At 38.4% G+C, this 17960-nt stretch overlaps 1 protein-coding gene and 1 long non-coding RNA gene across 3 annotated transcripts; both read right to left on the bottom strand.

Annotated features, from left to right (window-relative positions):
* Positions 1 to 1719: 1719 nt before the first annotated feature.
* On the bottom strand, positions 1720 to 8215 carry LOC114459421 (E3 ubiquitin-protein ligase TRIM21-like). Its single transcript, XM_028441674.1, has 2 exons — positions 8126 to 8215; positions 1720 to 3391 (listed from the first exon to the last, which is right to left on the bottom strand). The coding sequence occupies exons 1-2, from the start codon at positions 8213 to 8215 to the stop codon at positions 1790 to 1792; spliced, it is 1692 nt and encodes a 563-aa protein (XP_028297475.1). The 3' UTR covers positions 1720 to 1789.
* Positions 8216 to 16449: 8234 nt separating this feature from the next.
* LOC114459418 (uncharacterized) lies at positions 16450 to 17887 on the bottom strand. Of its 2 annotated transcripts, XR_003673341.1 has the most exons (4): positions 17735 to 17887; positions 17464 to 17644; positions 17178 to 17319; positions 16450 to 17082 (listed from the first exon to the last, which is right to left on the bottom strand). It is a non-coding gene; the product is annotated as an uncharacterized LOC114459418 (long non-coding RNA). The 2 variants fall into 2 exon arrangements; XR_003673342.1 differs by lacking the exon at positions 17735 to 17887 and having other exon boundaries at positions 17414 to 17466.
* Between the last annotated feature and the right edge of the window lie 73 nt (positions 17888 to 17960).

The following is a 17960-nucleotide window of genomic DNA, read 5'->3' as shown; positions in this document are numbered from 1 at the left end:
CAAACGGTTATTTAATTTTGGTTTACAGATGAATTTGGGATTATCCAATGATATCCAGACCCTTCACTCACCGGAGCGTCATTAAGTTTTAACTCGACACAAACTTCCTCTTCTTCCCTCACAACTGGGATTCTGATGAGGAAACAGCTTATTGTCACTGGTTTGTAGACTTTTTGTAGCCAAACATAGGTTTTTACCTCCATCCAAAGAGTCAGGCTGTTAGCAGAGGGAGGCTGACACCTAGTGGCCACAGAGGAGACTGCACACACCACAGCAGCCTGGAACCAGCATCTAAAGCAGGAGTTCTCAACCTTGGGGCAAGGACCCTGTTTTTTGCTCATGCTTTCACTTTTTCTGCAACTAAACCAAACTTGCCATATTTTAACATGCTTTTGTCCCTTTTTCTTGCCATATTTTTGCTCCTTTTAAAGCATTTTTACTATATTACTCCCATTTCTGACACTTCCAATCTTATTGCAATGCCTTTTCTGCACACGTGTTTCCACTTTTGCACTTATAAACCCTTTCCACCACTTTTCCACCTAATGTCACAAATGTTGACCCATTATTGTCACTTTTAACCTATTTTCATCATATTCCATGCTCAATTTTTTTTGCCAATTTAACCACATTCACCATTTGTCATTCCCATTATTAGCCAGTTTCAACTAATTGTTCCAATATTGACAGTTTTAACCATTTTTAGCACTTTATGTCAGTTTTTGCCCGCTCTAGTTTGCTACTTTAAACCCATTTCTGTGGGGTCGCGGCCTGAAACGGTTGAAAACCACTGATCGAAAGAACAAGTCACCAACCTTTGTGAAACATGGAGCTACTTTAAAACTAGTGAATAATCCGAAGGGCTACCAGTGAGATAAACACTTCTTAAACACCAAAACTTCACGGTTTCTCTTTAATTAAAGGGTAAGATAATAAGGAAGAGTCGTAGTGACTTAAAAAGTACATTTTAAAGTTTGAACATTCAACACTTTATTCTTCTTAATTCATGCAAATGCTTTATTTTCACCACATTTTTTTTGGTAAATTCTTTATTTTATCTGTGTTTTTGTTTAAACAATTACACAAAGTTTACAAAGGGTGGCATACAACACACTTTGACAGATACAATAATAAAGTGTATAGATGCCTGTGATCTTTACAAGTGCTTTTTTCTTGAAATAAAACTCAAAGAGAAATAAAAAAAAAAAAAAAAAAAAAAACAGTTAAATTCAATTAAAATTAAGTAAACCTGGATAAACAGAGAATACTTCTTCGACGTTCAATCACCCTCTTTTACATGTAGGTTTCAAAAGTAATATGACAAAAAACAAAAGAAAAAGAAAAGTGTACATAGTTTTATATATCAACATTTATACCCACATACAACACTTAAAAATAAAATGTACCACAGTTATACTCAACACAATTACAAATTAAACTTAGATGGACTTACAAAAACTCCTTAGATAACCTGAGCATCTTATTTTTATTACATTTCATAGAAAAAAATCATCATGTTCCTATTTTACTAACCACTAACACATTTTAACTGATCATAAAACATGCAACACGTTTGTACAATGAATCATTTTGTAAAATATTTTTTAAATCCACTTTTATTTCATCACAATCCAAACACCAAATGTGAAACTTCTTTAATAAAATGTTTCCTCCCACTATTGAGAAACATACATGTTAGGTTGGATGGAGTGCGTAACCAACCTGGAGAAGTGAATGGTTGCAGAGAACCATTGAATCTATTGTTGGTGAGACTTCATCATGACACTGATCATTCACTTTGATTGACAGGACAGATGATCAGAGGTGATGAGTTTTTACCACCATAGTTTAAACCAGGACTAAAGTATGGGTGTAGTTTATGAGTGAAGCAGCAGTGAGTGAAGGAGTAGATCAGAGCTGCTGCATCTACATCATAAAAGGAGACCACACCCTCCTCATAGTCCACAAACACACCCACCTTCTCAGGAACACACTTCAGATGAAGAGTGACTGAAGAATCTCCACATGCTTTATACACATTTCCATCTCTGAGTGCCACCATCCAGTAACCATTCTTAGGCGTCAGAGTAATATATCCCTTCCTGTTGATGGATTCTTTAACCACTCCTAAATCCCAGTCAGTTTTTCCTTTAACCTGAACCTCAAAGTAAAATCTACCTGAACTGAAATTCTGTTTCCCTAAAACACTGACACAAGGATAAAATCTCTCTTTGTTGTGTAGAAGTTTCTTCCACACATCACTGCAGTAAACTTGTTTTTCATCATCAGACAGGACAAGGTAAGGATTAGCTGTAAGAGGATCAAGAGTCACATCTACTGCAAACTGCTGCAGCCTCTTCATCTCTAACATCTTTATCTTCATCATCTCGTCACTGAGTGTGTCCTCCAGCTGAGCCACAGCTCTCAGCACAGTTCCTTCATATGATGATGGATGGACCATGACCTCTGTCCAGTCCTTGGTGGCTGGAGGAGCTTTCAGGGAGCAGAAGTGTTGGAGGAGGTGGTCTTCAGAGTGGGAGAGCTGCTCCACCTCAGAGCTTCTCTTCATCAGCTCAAAGATTTCCTTCTCCAGCTCTTTGATCAAACCTTCAGCCTCTCTCTCTTCTGCTTCCTGTTGCTCCTCCATTGTCTTCATCAGCTCCTTCAGGCCTCTCTCAACAAGCTCCATCAGAGCAGTGAACATCTCCACACCTTCAGCTTTCCCTCTGTCTGCTGCTTCCTTCCTGAATCTCACTGACTCTCTGATCACCTCCAGCTTCTCTCGTCTCTTTTGGATCATCTGCTGAAGATAAACTTTCTTGTCTTCAAACAGATCTTCTCCCAGAGGGACTAACTGGTGACTCTTGTGCTCCAAAACAGAACACATCAAGCAGACACGTGTATGATCACTCTGACAGAACAGCTCCAGAGGTTTGCTGTGCTTTGGACACATCCTGGTTTCCAGGTTCTCCACAGGCTCCACCAGCTGATGTCTTCTCAGGCCTGATGCTGTCAGATGAGGCTTCAGGTGAGTCTCACAGTAGGAGATCACACAGTCCAGGCAGGACTTCAGGGCCTTCACTTTGGTTCCAGTGCAGACGTCACAGAGAACTTCTGCTGGTGCTGCTGCTTTCTTCTCAGATTCACGTCTGAACTGAGAAACCATCTCACGCATCATAATATTGACCTTCAGCTGAGGTTTAGTGCTGAACACCTGATTACACACGGGACACCTGCTGGTGGTACTGGTGTCCCAGTGTGTGCTGATGCATGTTTTGCAGAAGTTGTGTCCACATGATGTGGTGACTGGATCAGTGAGCACCTCCAGACAGATGGAGCACAGGAAGTGATGTTCAAACATCCCACTACAGGCAGGAGACGTGTCCACAAACTGAGGGACAGAGACAAGCAGCACATTAACAGGACACTCTCATTGTTGTGGAACGTTCTTTTACTAATGTTTCTGAGTCCATCTCACTGAGATCACCTCTAGTATTTAGCATTGATTCAGTCATCCTGTAGTAATGTGAACAGTCGGCTGTGCCTCAGCAGCTGAATGTAAAAGTGCAATAGTTTGAATGTTTAGGGTTCAAATTAGTTCTAAAGTTCTCTCGTATTGACACTGGAATTTTTCTAAATTATAGGTTAGGTTTTTTGCGCATTTTATTTTAATGTACAATCTTTTTTCTTTAAAATAACCAAGATATTGTGTAATAACAGACTGAAGTTTAACATAGCACAAACCTTTAAAGTCTGCATGGACCACACACTACATTTAACAGTGATTTTGTTTGGGAACAAATTAAATTACTTTACTTGTAACTTATAAATACACGTTATTTCTGTGCAACTTGTGACTGAAATTCACAAGTTGTGATTAATCGTGATTATTTAGTCAGATATGCAATTGATTGGTTATTCTTTAATCCATTCACGGCTAATTTATATTAAAAAAAATACCCAAACCCAAGGCGGGGGGCCTTGGGTTTGGGTGGTTGGGGTCGGTGGCGGGATGCGCTGGGTGCTCGGCTGCTTGGGGCTTCTTTGGATGTGTGTGTGCTGGGGCTGTGGCTGCCTCGCGGCCTGGGATCTTGGGAGTGTCTGGGAGGCTGCTCGGCCGTGGGAGGATGGCCTGGGGCTCCCTGGCCCCCGCTCTTTCTGCTGGCCTGGCTGCATCTGCAGGCCCGGGGCAGTTCCTGGTTTTGCAAATATACTGGTCTACGATGCACTGGCATGCCTTGGGTTGTGGGATAAAACTCAAACTGGGTTTAACTTTAGATGCGTTAATCCAAAATACCTGCTTTGGGTATTTCCACTCATTCGTTCCCCCTGTCCACAGCCACCGGCTTGATTGCACAACATAATAAGCACAATATGTTCTACAGAGTCACATCTCACCCTCACTGTGGGATAGTCTATTCTTTCCCACCCTTTCTATTTCCTACCTTGAGTCTCTCCTCCCTGCTCCCCCCCTCCCCCTCCACTTAGGTGTAACACTGCTCTCCCTTTTTATATCCTCCCTATAATAAAAGATTTCTTACCCTTCCTTAGGGAGGGCTGGTGATGGTCACAATTAAGCAATACATTGAAATCTATTTATTTTATTGCAATAACAAAACATGCATTGCTGTCTCATAATGATTGCACTTCTTGTAGTGTTGACCTTTGACAGCATGTGCAGACAAGGAAAAAAAAAAAAAAATCTGGTTGGTCGGCTATGATGTGATGCATTTGTTGTTGTCTAGTCATTTCATTTTCTGCAGTTTCACAATGTCTGTTGATCATTTTAAAACAGAAAATAATTTACTCAGTAGCGGTTGGTGTAGAAATGTAATAAACCACTTTACTTCTTTTAAAACGCACTTGTACAAATAAAATTAGTGATTTAGAAATATACTAAAGTACGAGTACCCATCAAGGCAACATTTTTAAATGAAAAAGGCATGACTTATATTACAGATATTACAACAGATACACACTTTCACTGTGTGTATCACTGTCACTGTGTGTATCACTGTCACTGTGTGTATCACTGTGTGTATCACTGTGTGTGTAACTGTGTATCACTGCGTGTATCACTGTCACTGTGTGTGTCACTGTGTATATCACTTTCACTGTGTGTATCACTGTGTGTGTCACTGTGTGTAACTGTGTGTATCACTGTGTGTGTAACTGTGTGTATCACTGTCACTGTGTATATCACTTTCACTGTGTGTATCACTGTCACTGTGTATATCACTTTCACTGTGTGTGTCACTGTGTGATTCACTGTGTGTGTAACTGTGTGTATCACTGTGTGTGTAACTGTGTGTATCACTGTGTGTGTAACTGTGTGTAACTGTGTGTGTAACTGTGTGTATCACTGTGTATATCACTGTGTGTAACTGTGTGTATCACTGTGTAAAAAAGCTGAGCTACAAACAATAATTATTTGTTAGTTTTTCATCTTTTGACCACATGTTAAAATGGCACCTATATTTAGTACCAGCGGGCCCAGGAATGAGGTGGATCACAGTGACAATAGAATGAATCAGCTCCATTCTGTCTGAATGTATTTCACAATGTCTTTGTTTTATATTATAATGAGATTAGCCTTTGACCCTAAATATGCTGGGATGGATGATGATGTATTGTTTTCACAGACTCCTACTCTCACCTCTAGTCAGCATGGCAGTGAGGACGATGTCACAGGCCCAGATATCAGCAGATTAAGCTCTGTACTCTGATTGGCTGAGAAGCTCTGGGGCCACATATGGAAGCGTCCCACAGAGGCGACTCAGTAGACGCTCTCGCTCTTTGAAACAAAACATGGTGGCGAGGCTGAAGTCGGTGAGCTTCAGATTATCAAAAAAACAAGATAGAATTTATAAAGAAAATCTTTAGAATGTTCCAGTAAACTCAGGTCTGACCTCATCGTTATCGTTCAGCAGAATGTTCTCTGGTTTATGTCACTGTGTGTGATACCGACACCGTGATGGTTCTTCTGTAAGAATAATAAAACAGAACTATGATTTACATAACTGAACCTTATGCACTTTAACAATGACAGATGTTTGAAACCTGTGTGTGTCTCTGCCATCCCAACATCTGGCTCTTTAAATAATAATAATAAAAAAAAAACAAAACAACAAAGGCTAAAGTCAGGTTAGAATAAACTTATCAGTAAAGAGACAAAATGATAAATTTAGTTTAGGTTGATTCACCAAAATGGTTTTATCCACTAATAGAGGCAATTAAAAGAATGATAAATGTGTCCTAATCAAGTGTCGGATTATCTGCATCTAAAATCTACATTGTAGAAAAAAAGTTTTTTTAAAAAACAAAACAAAAAAAACCTTCAAAATCATCACAAAAAATCTTTAAAAAAAAGAAAAATAGCAAAAATTAAAAGAAAAATCTAAAAAAAAAACACCCCAAAAAACTAAAAATTGTAAAAATATTTTGAAAAGAACAAAAATAATAAAAATATACATAAAAAACAAAATATGACAAAAAACCTGAAAAATCTGAAATAAAAATTTTTTTAAAAATCTAAACCCCCTCACAAATTAAAAATGACAGAAAAACAACAGAAACTCACAAACTCCACATAATACTAAAAATTGTAAAAACACAAAATAAAAAAGCAAAACAAACAAAACGTGTAAAAAACAAAATGACAAAATAACTCAGTCTATATATAGGCTTATTGTGCACTTTTAAAATATAATTGTTTTTATTGGATTCATTGATGTTATTTTTTAGGGTCCTTTAATTTAGTTTTTATTTATTTTATTCAATTGTAGAATATTCTTTCTTTTCAGATTAAAGCTTCACTACCTGATTCTTGAACCAAACCGTAAATCCCACCCCCCACTCTGATAATCCCTCCCAGTCTCCTCCTCTCACGGAAGTTTACAAAATCACGCAATAGAGCTGAACGTGCACTACCAGTAAAACACGTCGCTACACAAAAGGATGCACATAAAATATAGTAAAATGGAACATTAGATTACCTGTCTAGAAGGAAAACAGCCACTTGTGCGTTCAAAGTTGGTCCAAGACTGAAAACAAGTTTGCACCGTGCACACGCTTCACTATATATCACAGCAGCCAATGAGGAGGCTCCTTCGTGGGCTCTGCTCACCCCTCCTTTCTCTAAATCCTGTGATTGAAGCTGGAGGGGGTGACCGCCAACATTTTGTCTTCTAGGGTTTTATTAACTAAATAATTAATTATAAGGCACAGACTGCACGCAGACGTATGATTTTTTCATAAATTATTACTTTTACTATATACAATATGATGCTAATAGGAATCTTTTTTTTAATTAAAGAAAATAATTTGAGTACCCCAGCTTTAAAGCTCATGTAACCCATTGGTCAATAATAAATGGGCCAGTTTTTCTCATACCTACTGTTTGCTACTGTTCACTTAATCAAGCCTTTTCTAACATTCCACACTATAAAATGTAATATTGTGGCTGAGATGAAGTGAAACACAATACAAACAATCTAGAGGAGACTAAAGATGCAGCAGGTCTATGTGTTACTGATTGGGTCAAACAGCTGTCCTCCACTGCAGTACTCCAGGAACAGATAAACCATCGGCCCTTCTTTCTGATGACCAAATAATCGGACCATGTTTGGGTGGTTTAGCACCTAAAAGAGCAGAAAATATCAATAGAGATAATAAAGTACAGTAATACACAGTCAGTGTCATTGTCTGGCAATAAGTTGGCAGAACTACAAAGAAAACTATTTGTTTAAGAACATATTTGCTCTGCTTACTTTTCCTGCACTTTAGTTTTTAATTCTTTTTGGCAGAATTTTGTTACGTTGTCATGGTGAATGCTTACAAGACTTTAATATGAATTCATGCTTTATTTTCCTTTATCCCAATATCCTTAGGCAATGTATGTATAATACATCTGATATTGTTTAATAGAACACTTTACATTGATTTATTGATTATGTTTGTTTAAAAATACATGAGAAGAGGACCTTGAAAAAAATAGCAAATTAAATCACAATCACCATATTGAGGAAAAAAAAAAATAATCACAATTAGATTATTTTTCAAAAATATTCATCCTTGCTAGCATTAGGAAAACCTTACATTATTAGCAGCATCGTGACCAACTCACCTTGTGAACACAAACCTCCTCCTTCACATTGTCTGCACATTCTTTGGTCTGTGAGGTGTTGATCACTTTCACAGTGACCTCCTCCTCCATCTGTCTGTTACCCAGCATTCACTCTGACAAACACCAGAAAAAAAAAAAAAAAAACACAGATCAGGGCAAGATGAGCAAGGAAATGAAAAGATTGTATTTTATTTCCTCCAACACAAATACTGGAGAGCTGTTTGTTTTTTGTAACCCATGTGAACTAGAGGCCAACTTCCTGCCATGGTTTTATTGTGACGAGCCCGCCCTACACCTTTAAAGTCCCTGGCTCCTCCCCCTTCACTCTTGTTTGCTCCACTGAATGCTGTGATGGCTGCTCTCACTGTGGCGTCTGCATGGTCGGCTTACTGATGGAAAATCACCACTGAAACACAACCTTCATAAGAAATACCTGGATGAACATCTTCTCCTATAAACTAGATATCTCCCCACTCACCGGTGAGTCGTTTCACATTGTACTTCAATGTGTTTTATTAAGTATTTGCCGGATTTGTGGTGTACCAGACTCCATTGAAATTCCTGCAAAATTAAGCCACCATTAGCTGCGGAACACACAGGGTCAGTCTGACCATTTGCACTTTTATTTAAGTAATCCTTTTATTTTCTAATTTATAATCAAAGCCGAATTGTTAAATAAATAGTATTATAGTAAATTAATACTTCGCTTTTTGTAGTTTTGATTGATTTTGACCATTTCTGTTACTTTTTGAAAGAAATGCCCATTCGGCTATGTGGTCTTGAATAGGCTTTGACCTACTGAATGAGATGATTTATTTGAAGAATCTATTTAAAACATGCATGTTTAATTTATGATATGACTTAGCTATACAGCTAATGATGTTGATTTAAAAGTGCACTTTATTCCTTTTGATCTCTGAAAATATAGAATGAAGCTTCAATTTGATTTACCTTGATATGGATTTTTCTGCTATGATTTATAGCATTTATTTATAACTGTTTATTTAATTAACAATGACAAATTGTTTAAATGTGCTAAGGTGAATGTATTTTCTGTTTTAAAATATACTTAAGTTAATTCCTGTTTGACTGATTGTTGTTGGCCTTGTTTTATAGGTCAGGTTTTTATGTTAGTCCTGGATCACCTACCACTCTCGACCACTAGATGGCGAGTCACCACCCAACCACCGCTGCATCGCGGTAGGAATATTTGATCTTTTTGTTTCCTCGGACACTCGGACCTAATACTTGGAATATACCCTGGGGACCTTTTCTGTTTTGTATTTTTTCCCCCAATGCGAAAGAACTTTGCGAAACCCTTCGCTTTTGAACTTGGCGAAATCAAACAAACTGAACTGAACTCACCAAAGGAAATGAACCTTGAACTGAACTTTGACTACAAGTTTTGAAAGAAGAAAATATTGTCTTTGTTTTGTAATTGTATTTTGGTTGTTTGTTTATTGCCTATACCTGATTATTAATAACAACTAAATAATATATATCAATATAAATTGACTCCAAATATCTTTAATATATATAATAGCTTTAATATACATATACTAAAACGAAATCCTTGTGTCTGTGTCCAATTATTCACACACCTTGGCTCTACAGCCGAACCTATTTCTGTTGACCTTTTTCGCAGTCAGTTCCTGAGCCCTAGTGTGTTATTGATTTGTTACATTTTGTAGAATGTCACACTGATGACATGAGGTGGTTCGAATTTTAGACTGGCATTCATTTTCAGTTTCTTTGTGTCCTTGTCTTTGCAAGAAAATACGTTTTTTTGTCATCAATAAGTACATATTTTCAATTTAAAAAATAAAAGAGAACATTTTTACATCAGTGCAGGAACAATTAGTTTAAACTGGCCAATCATGGGCATGACATATTGTGAATGTGGTTAAATTTGCAAAAATAATCATGAAATATGGTGAAAATAGGTTAAAAATGACAATAATGGGTCAACATATGCAACAATAGGTGGAAAAGTGGTGTACAGGGTTTAAAGTGCTGAAAATGTCTTGAAATCAGAACAAATGTTCAGAAAAGGCATGAAATTTGATGAAGTGATAAAAATGGGGATAATGTAGCAAAAATACATTAAAAGGAGCAAAAATATGGCAAGAAAAAATTGATGAAAATAGGTTAAAATATGGTGAGTTTGGTGTAGTTGTAGAAAAAGGGTAAAAATAGGCAAAAATGCGCTCAAATTGTTCAGAAAATTAACCCTAAACCTTTTTCCTTGTACTTGAGTTTTGTATGTATGATAGATTATTTTATTGTCATTCAACATAACATCAGAGATGAACTGCAGAACTAACTTGCGTTGCATTTAGCCACAACAAAATACAAGAATAAAAACCAAGAGAGAGAAGGATGCTGATAAATATATCAGTGCAAAGAGAATATGTCCAACAGTTCTTAATAGGTAGATAGAATAAATAATATTAAGGTCTGTTTATGACTTACTTGTACTTGAGTACAATTTCAATCAAGTAACAGTACTTCTACTGAGTAGATAATGAGTATTTTTACACCTGTGATGGTGGGAAAGGCAGAGAGTGGTGAAAAAAAGAATAATTCTTACTCTCCATGAACTCCTCCTAAAGTCTGGACCAGGTCCTAGTCCTGGACCAACGGCACCACCATGCTGAGGACAGAAGGACAGCCTGAGGTAGACTGATACACTTCATATACACACTTCATATGAGAGCAGAGCTCTTCTTCTTCTTCGTCTTCGTCTTTTTCTTTTTTTTCCTTTTCTTTTCTTTTTTTTTTTTTTCTTCTTTTTCTTTTTTTTCTTCTTTTTCTTTTTTTTTTTTCTTCTTCATGTGTGAGGAGTGATATCGATAGTTTATATTTCTGTGCTGTGTCACTTTTTTTTGTCTGCCGGCTTTGCCTGGGCGACAGGCCGCTCAGATGCCGTCATGGCTTCTGGCGTCCTCACACACCTGTCACAGAAGCACGGCATCAGAGTGGGTGCTGGCTCTCCGTGCAGTGTGGAGGACGTGACCTTAGTGGGAGGGGACATCAATGGGCACGGCGCGGTGAAGTCCGCTGCTCGGATGAATAAGACTGTGGTGTTGTTTGTGGAGGAGGTAGAGCAGGTACAACTGTTAGTGGAGAGTGTTATTACTGTTAACGGGTTGTTTGAGCAGGTCACGCCGCTGTTGCAGCCTCCGTCTAAGATCACGCTGTCAAACGTGCCACCGTTTATCAGTGATGAGTTCCTGGTGAGAGAGCTGTCACGCCACGGTAAAGTGGTGTCGCCCATCAGGAAGATGTTGTCAGGGTGTAAGTCATCGTTACTGAAACACGTTGTCTCTCATCGCCGCCAACTTTCCATGATCCTCAATAACAGGTTGGAGGAATTTAATTATCGGTTCATTGTGAAGATCAATGGCTTTGATTATATGTTGTTTGCTACCTCTTCCCAGTTAGTGTTTCAGCTGTGGGGTGGAGGGACACCTCATTAGAGCATGTCCTGATCGTGCAGGTGGAGCTGCGCACGTCTCGGCCATACCGGCCGAGGCGGCCGAGCCTCGGGGCCTGGCCGACGAAGCGGCTACCGCCGCCTCTACTTCCGGGCAGCCCGGTCCGACTGCGGGGAGGGGAGACACCGATGAGGGTTTGGAGCATCAGGTGGAGGAGAGATCGGGTGTCGATGATGATACTGAGGTGTTGGGTGAGGTGGAGAGTGAAACGGGTAAGGATGATGATAAGGGACTGGAGGTAACTGAGATAAGGGGGGAGATGGGTGGAGACAACAGAGAGGCAGGTGAGCAGGGGGAGAATGTAAAGGTGATTGATGAGATGATTGTTGATCTTAGTGAGACTGGTGGGGCTGTGGGTGGCCTGGTGGAGAGGGAGGAGACAGGTGTAGTTGGTGAGACAGGGAGAGCGGCGGAGGGTGTGCGTGAGGAGCGCACAGTTACTGAGGCTATGGTGCCTATAGATGAAGGTGTGTCAGAGGGTGCTCCTGTAGTGGAGCGGCTTAGTCAGCACAGGAGTGTACTGCCAGTGCTGCTGCTGCTGTGTGCAGCGCTGGATGGGTGAGGGCAGGGGTGAGTGAAGCAGTCAGCAGTGACAGTGATGAGTGTGTGTCTGACAGTAGTGATGTTTCTTACACTCTCTCTCAGACAACAGTCAGCCAAGAAAACAACTTTTATTCAGAGAAAATGTTTAAAGCATTCCTGCAGCAGACCAAAGGCATGAAAGGACTTGATTTGGAACAACATTTTCCCGATAAATACATTTTTCATAATTCAGCAAAACACATCATTAAAGGTAGAGCTACATCAGATCTGACTGAACAAGACATTTTCAGACTCAAAAAGCAGATGATTAAAGTTAGAAAACAGCTTAATTTATAGTTTATGATGAGGATTTTTGTTGTTTTTCTCTCCTTTTTATTTGGTTCAGGTTTTTTTCTTTTATCCTCCTCTTTTCTTATGAATTCTTTTAGGGTGGGGTCATTAAACATAAATGGGGCGAGAGATAAAAAAAAAAAAAAAAAAGGCACTAGTGTTCGACACAGCATGGAGAAAAAACACTGATGTGTTGTTTATGCAAGAAACACATAGTGATGACTGTAAAGAGAGAGACTGGGTTAAAGAATGGGAAGGGGAGGTGATCCTGAGCCACAACACCACGTCCAGTGGTGGAGTAGGTTTCATTTTCTCCAGGACTTTTATTCCCACAAATGTAGAGGTTGAGCATGTGGTAAAGGGCAGGTGTCTATTGGTTAAAGCCCAATGTGATATCCACACACTGGTCTTTGTTAATATTTATGCTCCAACAAACGGTTCAGAGAGGAAGAGCTTTTTAGAAATAGTTAAAGCGAGGTTGGATCGCTGTGGCCTGGAGGAGTTTTTATTCTTGGGTGGGGATTTTAACTGTACTGAATTTGAGTTTTTAGATCGTAATCATGCAGAGCCACACCCGGCTTCCCAGCGCGTTCTGAGACAGCTGATCAGCACGCATGGCCTGGTGGATGTGTGGAGGAGGGTACACGCAGACTGCAGACAATATACTTGGTCCCACCTGACAGAAAACAGGATATCATCAGCCAGGCTTGATCGTTTTTACTGTTTTAAACACCATTTTAATGTTTTTAAGCGCTGCGACATAGTGCCAGCTGGTTTTACTGATCATTGTTTGGTTTTGTGTCACTTTGCCATGAAAAACATTCTACCATGGAGTGTGTACTGGCATTTTAACTCAAGTTTGACTTTTGATAAAGGTTTTAGTGAGATTTTTAGTTTTTTTTTGGAACACCTTTAGACGTAGGAAAGCTGTGTTTAAATGTCTTAAGCAGTGGTGGGACTATGGCAAAACTCAGATTAAACTCTTGTTCCAGCAGCAAACACTCAATGCCACACGTGATGCCTGTGGGTCTATAAAGGACCTGGAGACTGAGATTGTGGAGTTAGAAACTAGTTCTTCCTCTGGAAATCAGGGGGGCATTGAAACCCTCAAATCTAAAAAAAATGGCTTTAGCCAACCTGCTGGATAATAGGATACATGGTGCACTGGTTCGGTCCAGGGTTCAGAACATCACAGATGCCATGGGACCGAACCTGACCACAGGGATCCTTTCCCGGAAATCCACATCAGTCCATTTCTTGGTGAGCTGACCGGACCCCTTTTAAAAGACTGCAAGGACACTGACCTACACACCGCTGGTAAGACTTTTTTTTTCCAAAACTGTGTGAAGGCGATAAATAAAAAAGGGCTGTGTGACAGAGCACCCACTGCATGGACTGATAAACTTGGTGGAGATGGACAGGGTCCACAGTGGAGGGTGCTCTACAAACTCCCCCTCAGGAAAAGAACAGCCGACCTTCAGTGGAGAATTTTACATGGTGCAATTGCTACTGGTGCTTTTGTTTCTATACTTAACCCTGCTGTGTCAAACCTGTGTCCCTTCTGTCTCGCCCGTGAAACAGTTTTTCATGTGTTCAGTGAGTGTAAGAGACTTGCAGTGCTCTTCACTCTTTTAACAGAGATTTTTGGTTTGTTTGGAGAAACGTTTAGTGAAAAGAGTTTCATTTATGGTGTCGTCTACAGGAAAAGTCATCATGAAAAAGGGAAGCTGTTGAACTTTGTTTCTGGTGAAGCCAAACTAGCTATTTATGTAACACGGAAAGACAAAGTGGAAGGTAAGCCAGCTCAGGAAGCAGCCATGGTACTCTGCTGCAACATCAGGTGCCGACTGAGACTAGAATTCAGTTTTCATAAGTTTACAAACAATTTTGATGATTTTAAGAACATTTAGTGCTATGAAGACATACTCTGCACTGTAATCAGAGACAAACTGAAGTTTTCTAATATTCTCTCATACTAAATGTCTCACTAATGTATTTTTGATTTTATTTATTTTCTATTTTATTTTTTTAAATTTATTTATTCCTTTTTTCTAGGTCTGTAAATGTGAAGTGCAAATGATGTAATTGTAAATAAAGTGTTTGTAAAAAATAAATAAATAAAAAAAAAAATCTTCCTCTTCCTCCCAGTTTAACGGTAGTCATCATCCAGCTCTGTCCGTCCTCCATTTCACTGCTTTGTTCCTGACTCTAGCTGGTTGCCAGATACAACCGACGATTCCCTCCATGAAATATGTTGAATATCCACAGAAATGCCCCAAAAACCATCCGTTCATCATCCAAATAAAACATAAATATCACCTTTAACCAACGTTAAACTGTTTAATCACTAAGTTAGTTATTTTATGATCTCAGAATCAGCGGGAAAATACTCAACCTGGCAACCACTCAACTGTTGCGCTGACGTCACTATCAAGTTTATTGATAAACCAGTCAGAATAAATGTGTTTAATGGTGATAAAAGAGTGAATAAAGTAGTTACAGCCTGAAGGATTTGGTCTGTGGATGATTTAATGGATTTCAGGAGAAATTTTTTAAGTAAAACATAATTTATGATTAAATTATGATGGTTTGTTCTCTGACACAATAGAAACATATCTAATGAATACATATTTAATGAACAGTGAGAGTAAAGTCACTGTAGATCACATTAAATCCACAGTTGCTTTTACTTTATTTGAAAAAAATGTTTATTAAGAGAAATAAATTATTTAAGCAGACATTGAACCATAATGTTTTTCTTCTTCCTTTTAATTATACTTTAAAAGGTATTAACTCTGATTTTAGTGAAAATATTTGGAAAACAGATATTTAATATTTCAATAAAAGCATTCTTATAATAGTTAAAGAAAAATGTTGTTATAATAATTGTAAAGCACTTATGTTTGAAAATTGCCGTTATGTTGTTTGAAAAGTGTTGTGATGTTTTAAGAAAAGCACTGTTTTATAATTGAAGAAAAGTACTGTTATATTTGAATAGCCTTCATTTTCCATTATGTACATATATGTACAGTAAGTTACACTGTTTGTTCAAAACATATTTTAAAACCAGGACCTGTTCAGATGTGAACTTTAGTAAATAAATGTTTATTCTTCTGTTTTCCAGTTGTGTGATTTGTGATAAATCTATATTATCTGGTCATATTTATCAAATGAAATAAGCATCATTTACATAATTATGAGTAATAAAACTTGATACAATTGATTACATTTTAAGTGTCAAAAAGATTCAAATCTACATATATTTTTCATAACAGTAAATATTACAAATATATAAAATGTACTTCATATTTTCATGTTGGTGATATTTCTGTTTATGGAAAAACTTAATTAATTTTACTTCATTTGTTTGAGTAAATACATCAAAATGATATATAACAAACAACATTGACTTAATATCTTCATTAATTTCAAGTTAAGTACATTTTACTTGATAGTGGCATTAAGTTTAACTTAATATTACTGAAATAAAGTGTATTTTTCAGTGTGGGAGAATAGAGACCACGTCATGTGTGGTGTGGGGGGCATACCTGTCAAGTTTTGAATTTGAAAATAAGGGAAATTTTCTGGTGTCCGCTACAAACCGACCCACCGGCCCAACCAAGCTCCAGTATCCCTTATATTTTAAGACAGATGACAAAAAATCTAAAATACCCACTTGTCAAGCATTTAGTAAACACAATTAGATGACTATAAAAATGTGGTGGACCTACCTTTGTTGACATTGAAAAGCTGTGAATATTCCTACGTTATAATACAGCCTAAATGAAAACAAGAGTATATAAAGCAGATTTTATTTATTTAACATACAAGTCAACACATTGTGTATTAACAGTTAATTTCACTTTGCTAGTCTTTAAACTAGACATTTACATTTTATTTACATTACATATTTTTGCTATACTTTGTCATGCTTACTCATGTAGTTCGCTGTCATTCACTAATAATGTGTTATACCGATTTGTTGCTGACTTTGCATCTTTCAACACTTTTTTGGAAGGAGTGTATTTGTGGGCTGGGCCAAAATGGTTTATTTTACATGACAGTAAAGCACAAACAGTGCTGTTGTCCAATGACATCCTATTCTCAGTAACAATCTTCCTGACCATACTAAACACCCTTTCACTACTGGCATTGCTGTGGGGAATGCATAGTAAAGCCTTCATTAGTCTTGGCAGCTCACTGAACCTCACATCCTTCCCTACCAGTCCCCAGAATTTGTCACTTTGGTTTTCTTGGGGGAGCAGCTTGCCATCTGTCACCTGGTAGTCAATGAGTTCCTCTCTCAGCCTATCTTCACTCAAACTCAACTGAGGAAACAAGGCACCTAGCCTTTCCACTGGAAAAAAAACAAGTGTTTGACTGAATATTGCAGATCTAAACTATACATTACAATATTTAATTCTATCAATGGGGAAGTGACTAACATCTACCTGTCCCTGGAGTAACGTTGAGGCGAGCAGCACTCAGAAAAAGGAAGTAGGTCTTCATGATTGGATCACGCAGATGTCTTGCCAGATCATGCACTTTGGCACTCCTCTCCACCTCCTCATGACTGTTAAAGTAGGCCTATAGTACATCGGGACACAGAGTGCAATTCATGGTTAAATTAGAAACATAGCATAGTAAGCTGTGTATACATCTGCTGGAGTTACCATCCTTACCTGTAGTGCATCCCACTGGTTCAACACTCTCTGAAGGCAGGTTATCAGACTCAGCCATCTCGTGCTGCAGTACCTGAGGAGCTTCAGGTGGTCTGAATCAGTGAAATCTACAAAGTCTTTGTATATTTCACAGCGTTTTGCACTGAAAGATAGAAAACAATTTTTTTGGAGGTTGGAAATGTATTTGTGTTTATAAGAATATCAACTGCATGCCTATTTCATTTATATGCATTTACCTTTTATCAAAGTGGGTGTATATCTCCACTAGGATGCCTTTGACTGGTACCTGGGCTGCTGTGATGCCACAGCCAGTGGCCAGCTGTACGAGGTGACAAATGCAGCCAAGGTCCTAGACGTGGGGCTGGCTTATCTTCAGTCTGCTGAGAACTGAGTTGTGTCTGCCTTTCATGACACTCGCATTATCAGAGTTAAAGGCTATCAGGTTCTCCCATGGGATGCCTCTTTTTCTATTGCAAGCAGGAAAAACATTCAGACAAAATATAAAGTTATGATTAAATGCAAACTACAACACATCAACACAACTGCAGTTCCCTTACCTCAATGCTTCACTCAGCTTTTCATACAGATTTTCAGCATTTCCCACGTTGCATGTAGGCATCTCCATAATTCATGTAGTGACCTGCATAGTGGCCTCATCATAGAGTTTAGCCAGGATGACAAATTCTTTTTCTGTTGTTCAATTCGTCGCACAAAAGTGAAAAGGGCTGAGATCGACATGTTTTGGCCAACTTGTCATCCAGTTCTGCTGCTATGGCACCTGTT

This window comes from Gouania willdenowi, unplaced genomic scaffold, assembly GCF_900634775.1.
Source record: "Gouania willdenowi unplaced genomic scaffold, fGouWil2.1 scaffold_311_arrow_ctg1, whole genome shotgun sequence".
NCBI classification, from domain to species: Eukaryota; Metazoa; Chordata; class Actinopteri; order Blenniiformes; family Gobiesocidae; genus Gouania; species Gouania willdenowi.
The sequence above is the reverse complement of the archived record's forward strand: the minus strand, read 5'-3'. Positions and strand labels throughout refer to the sequence as shown.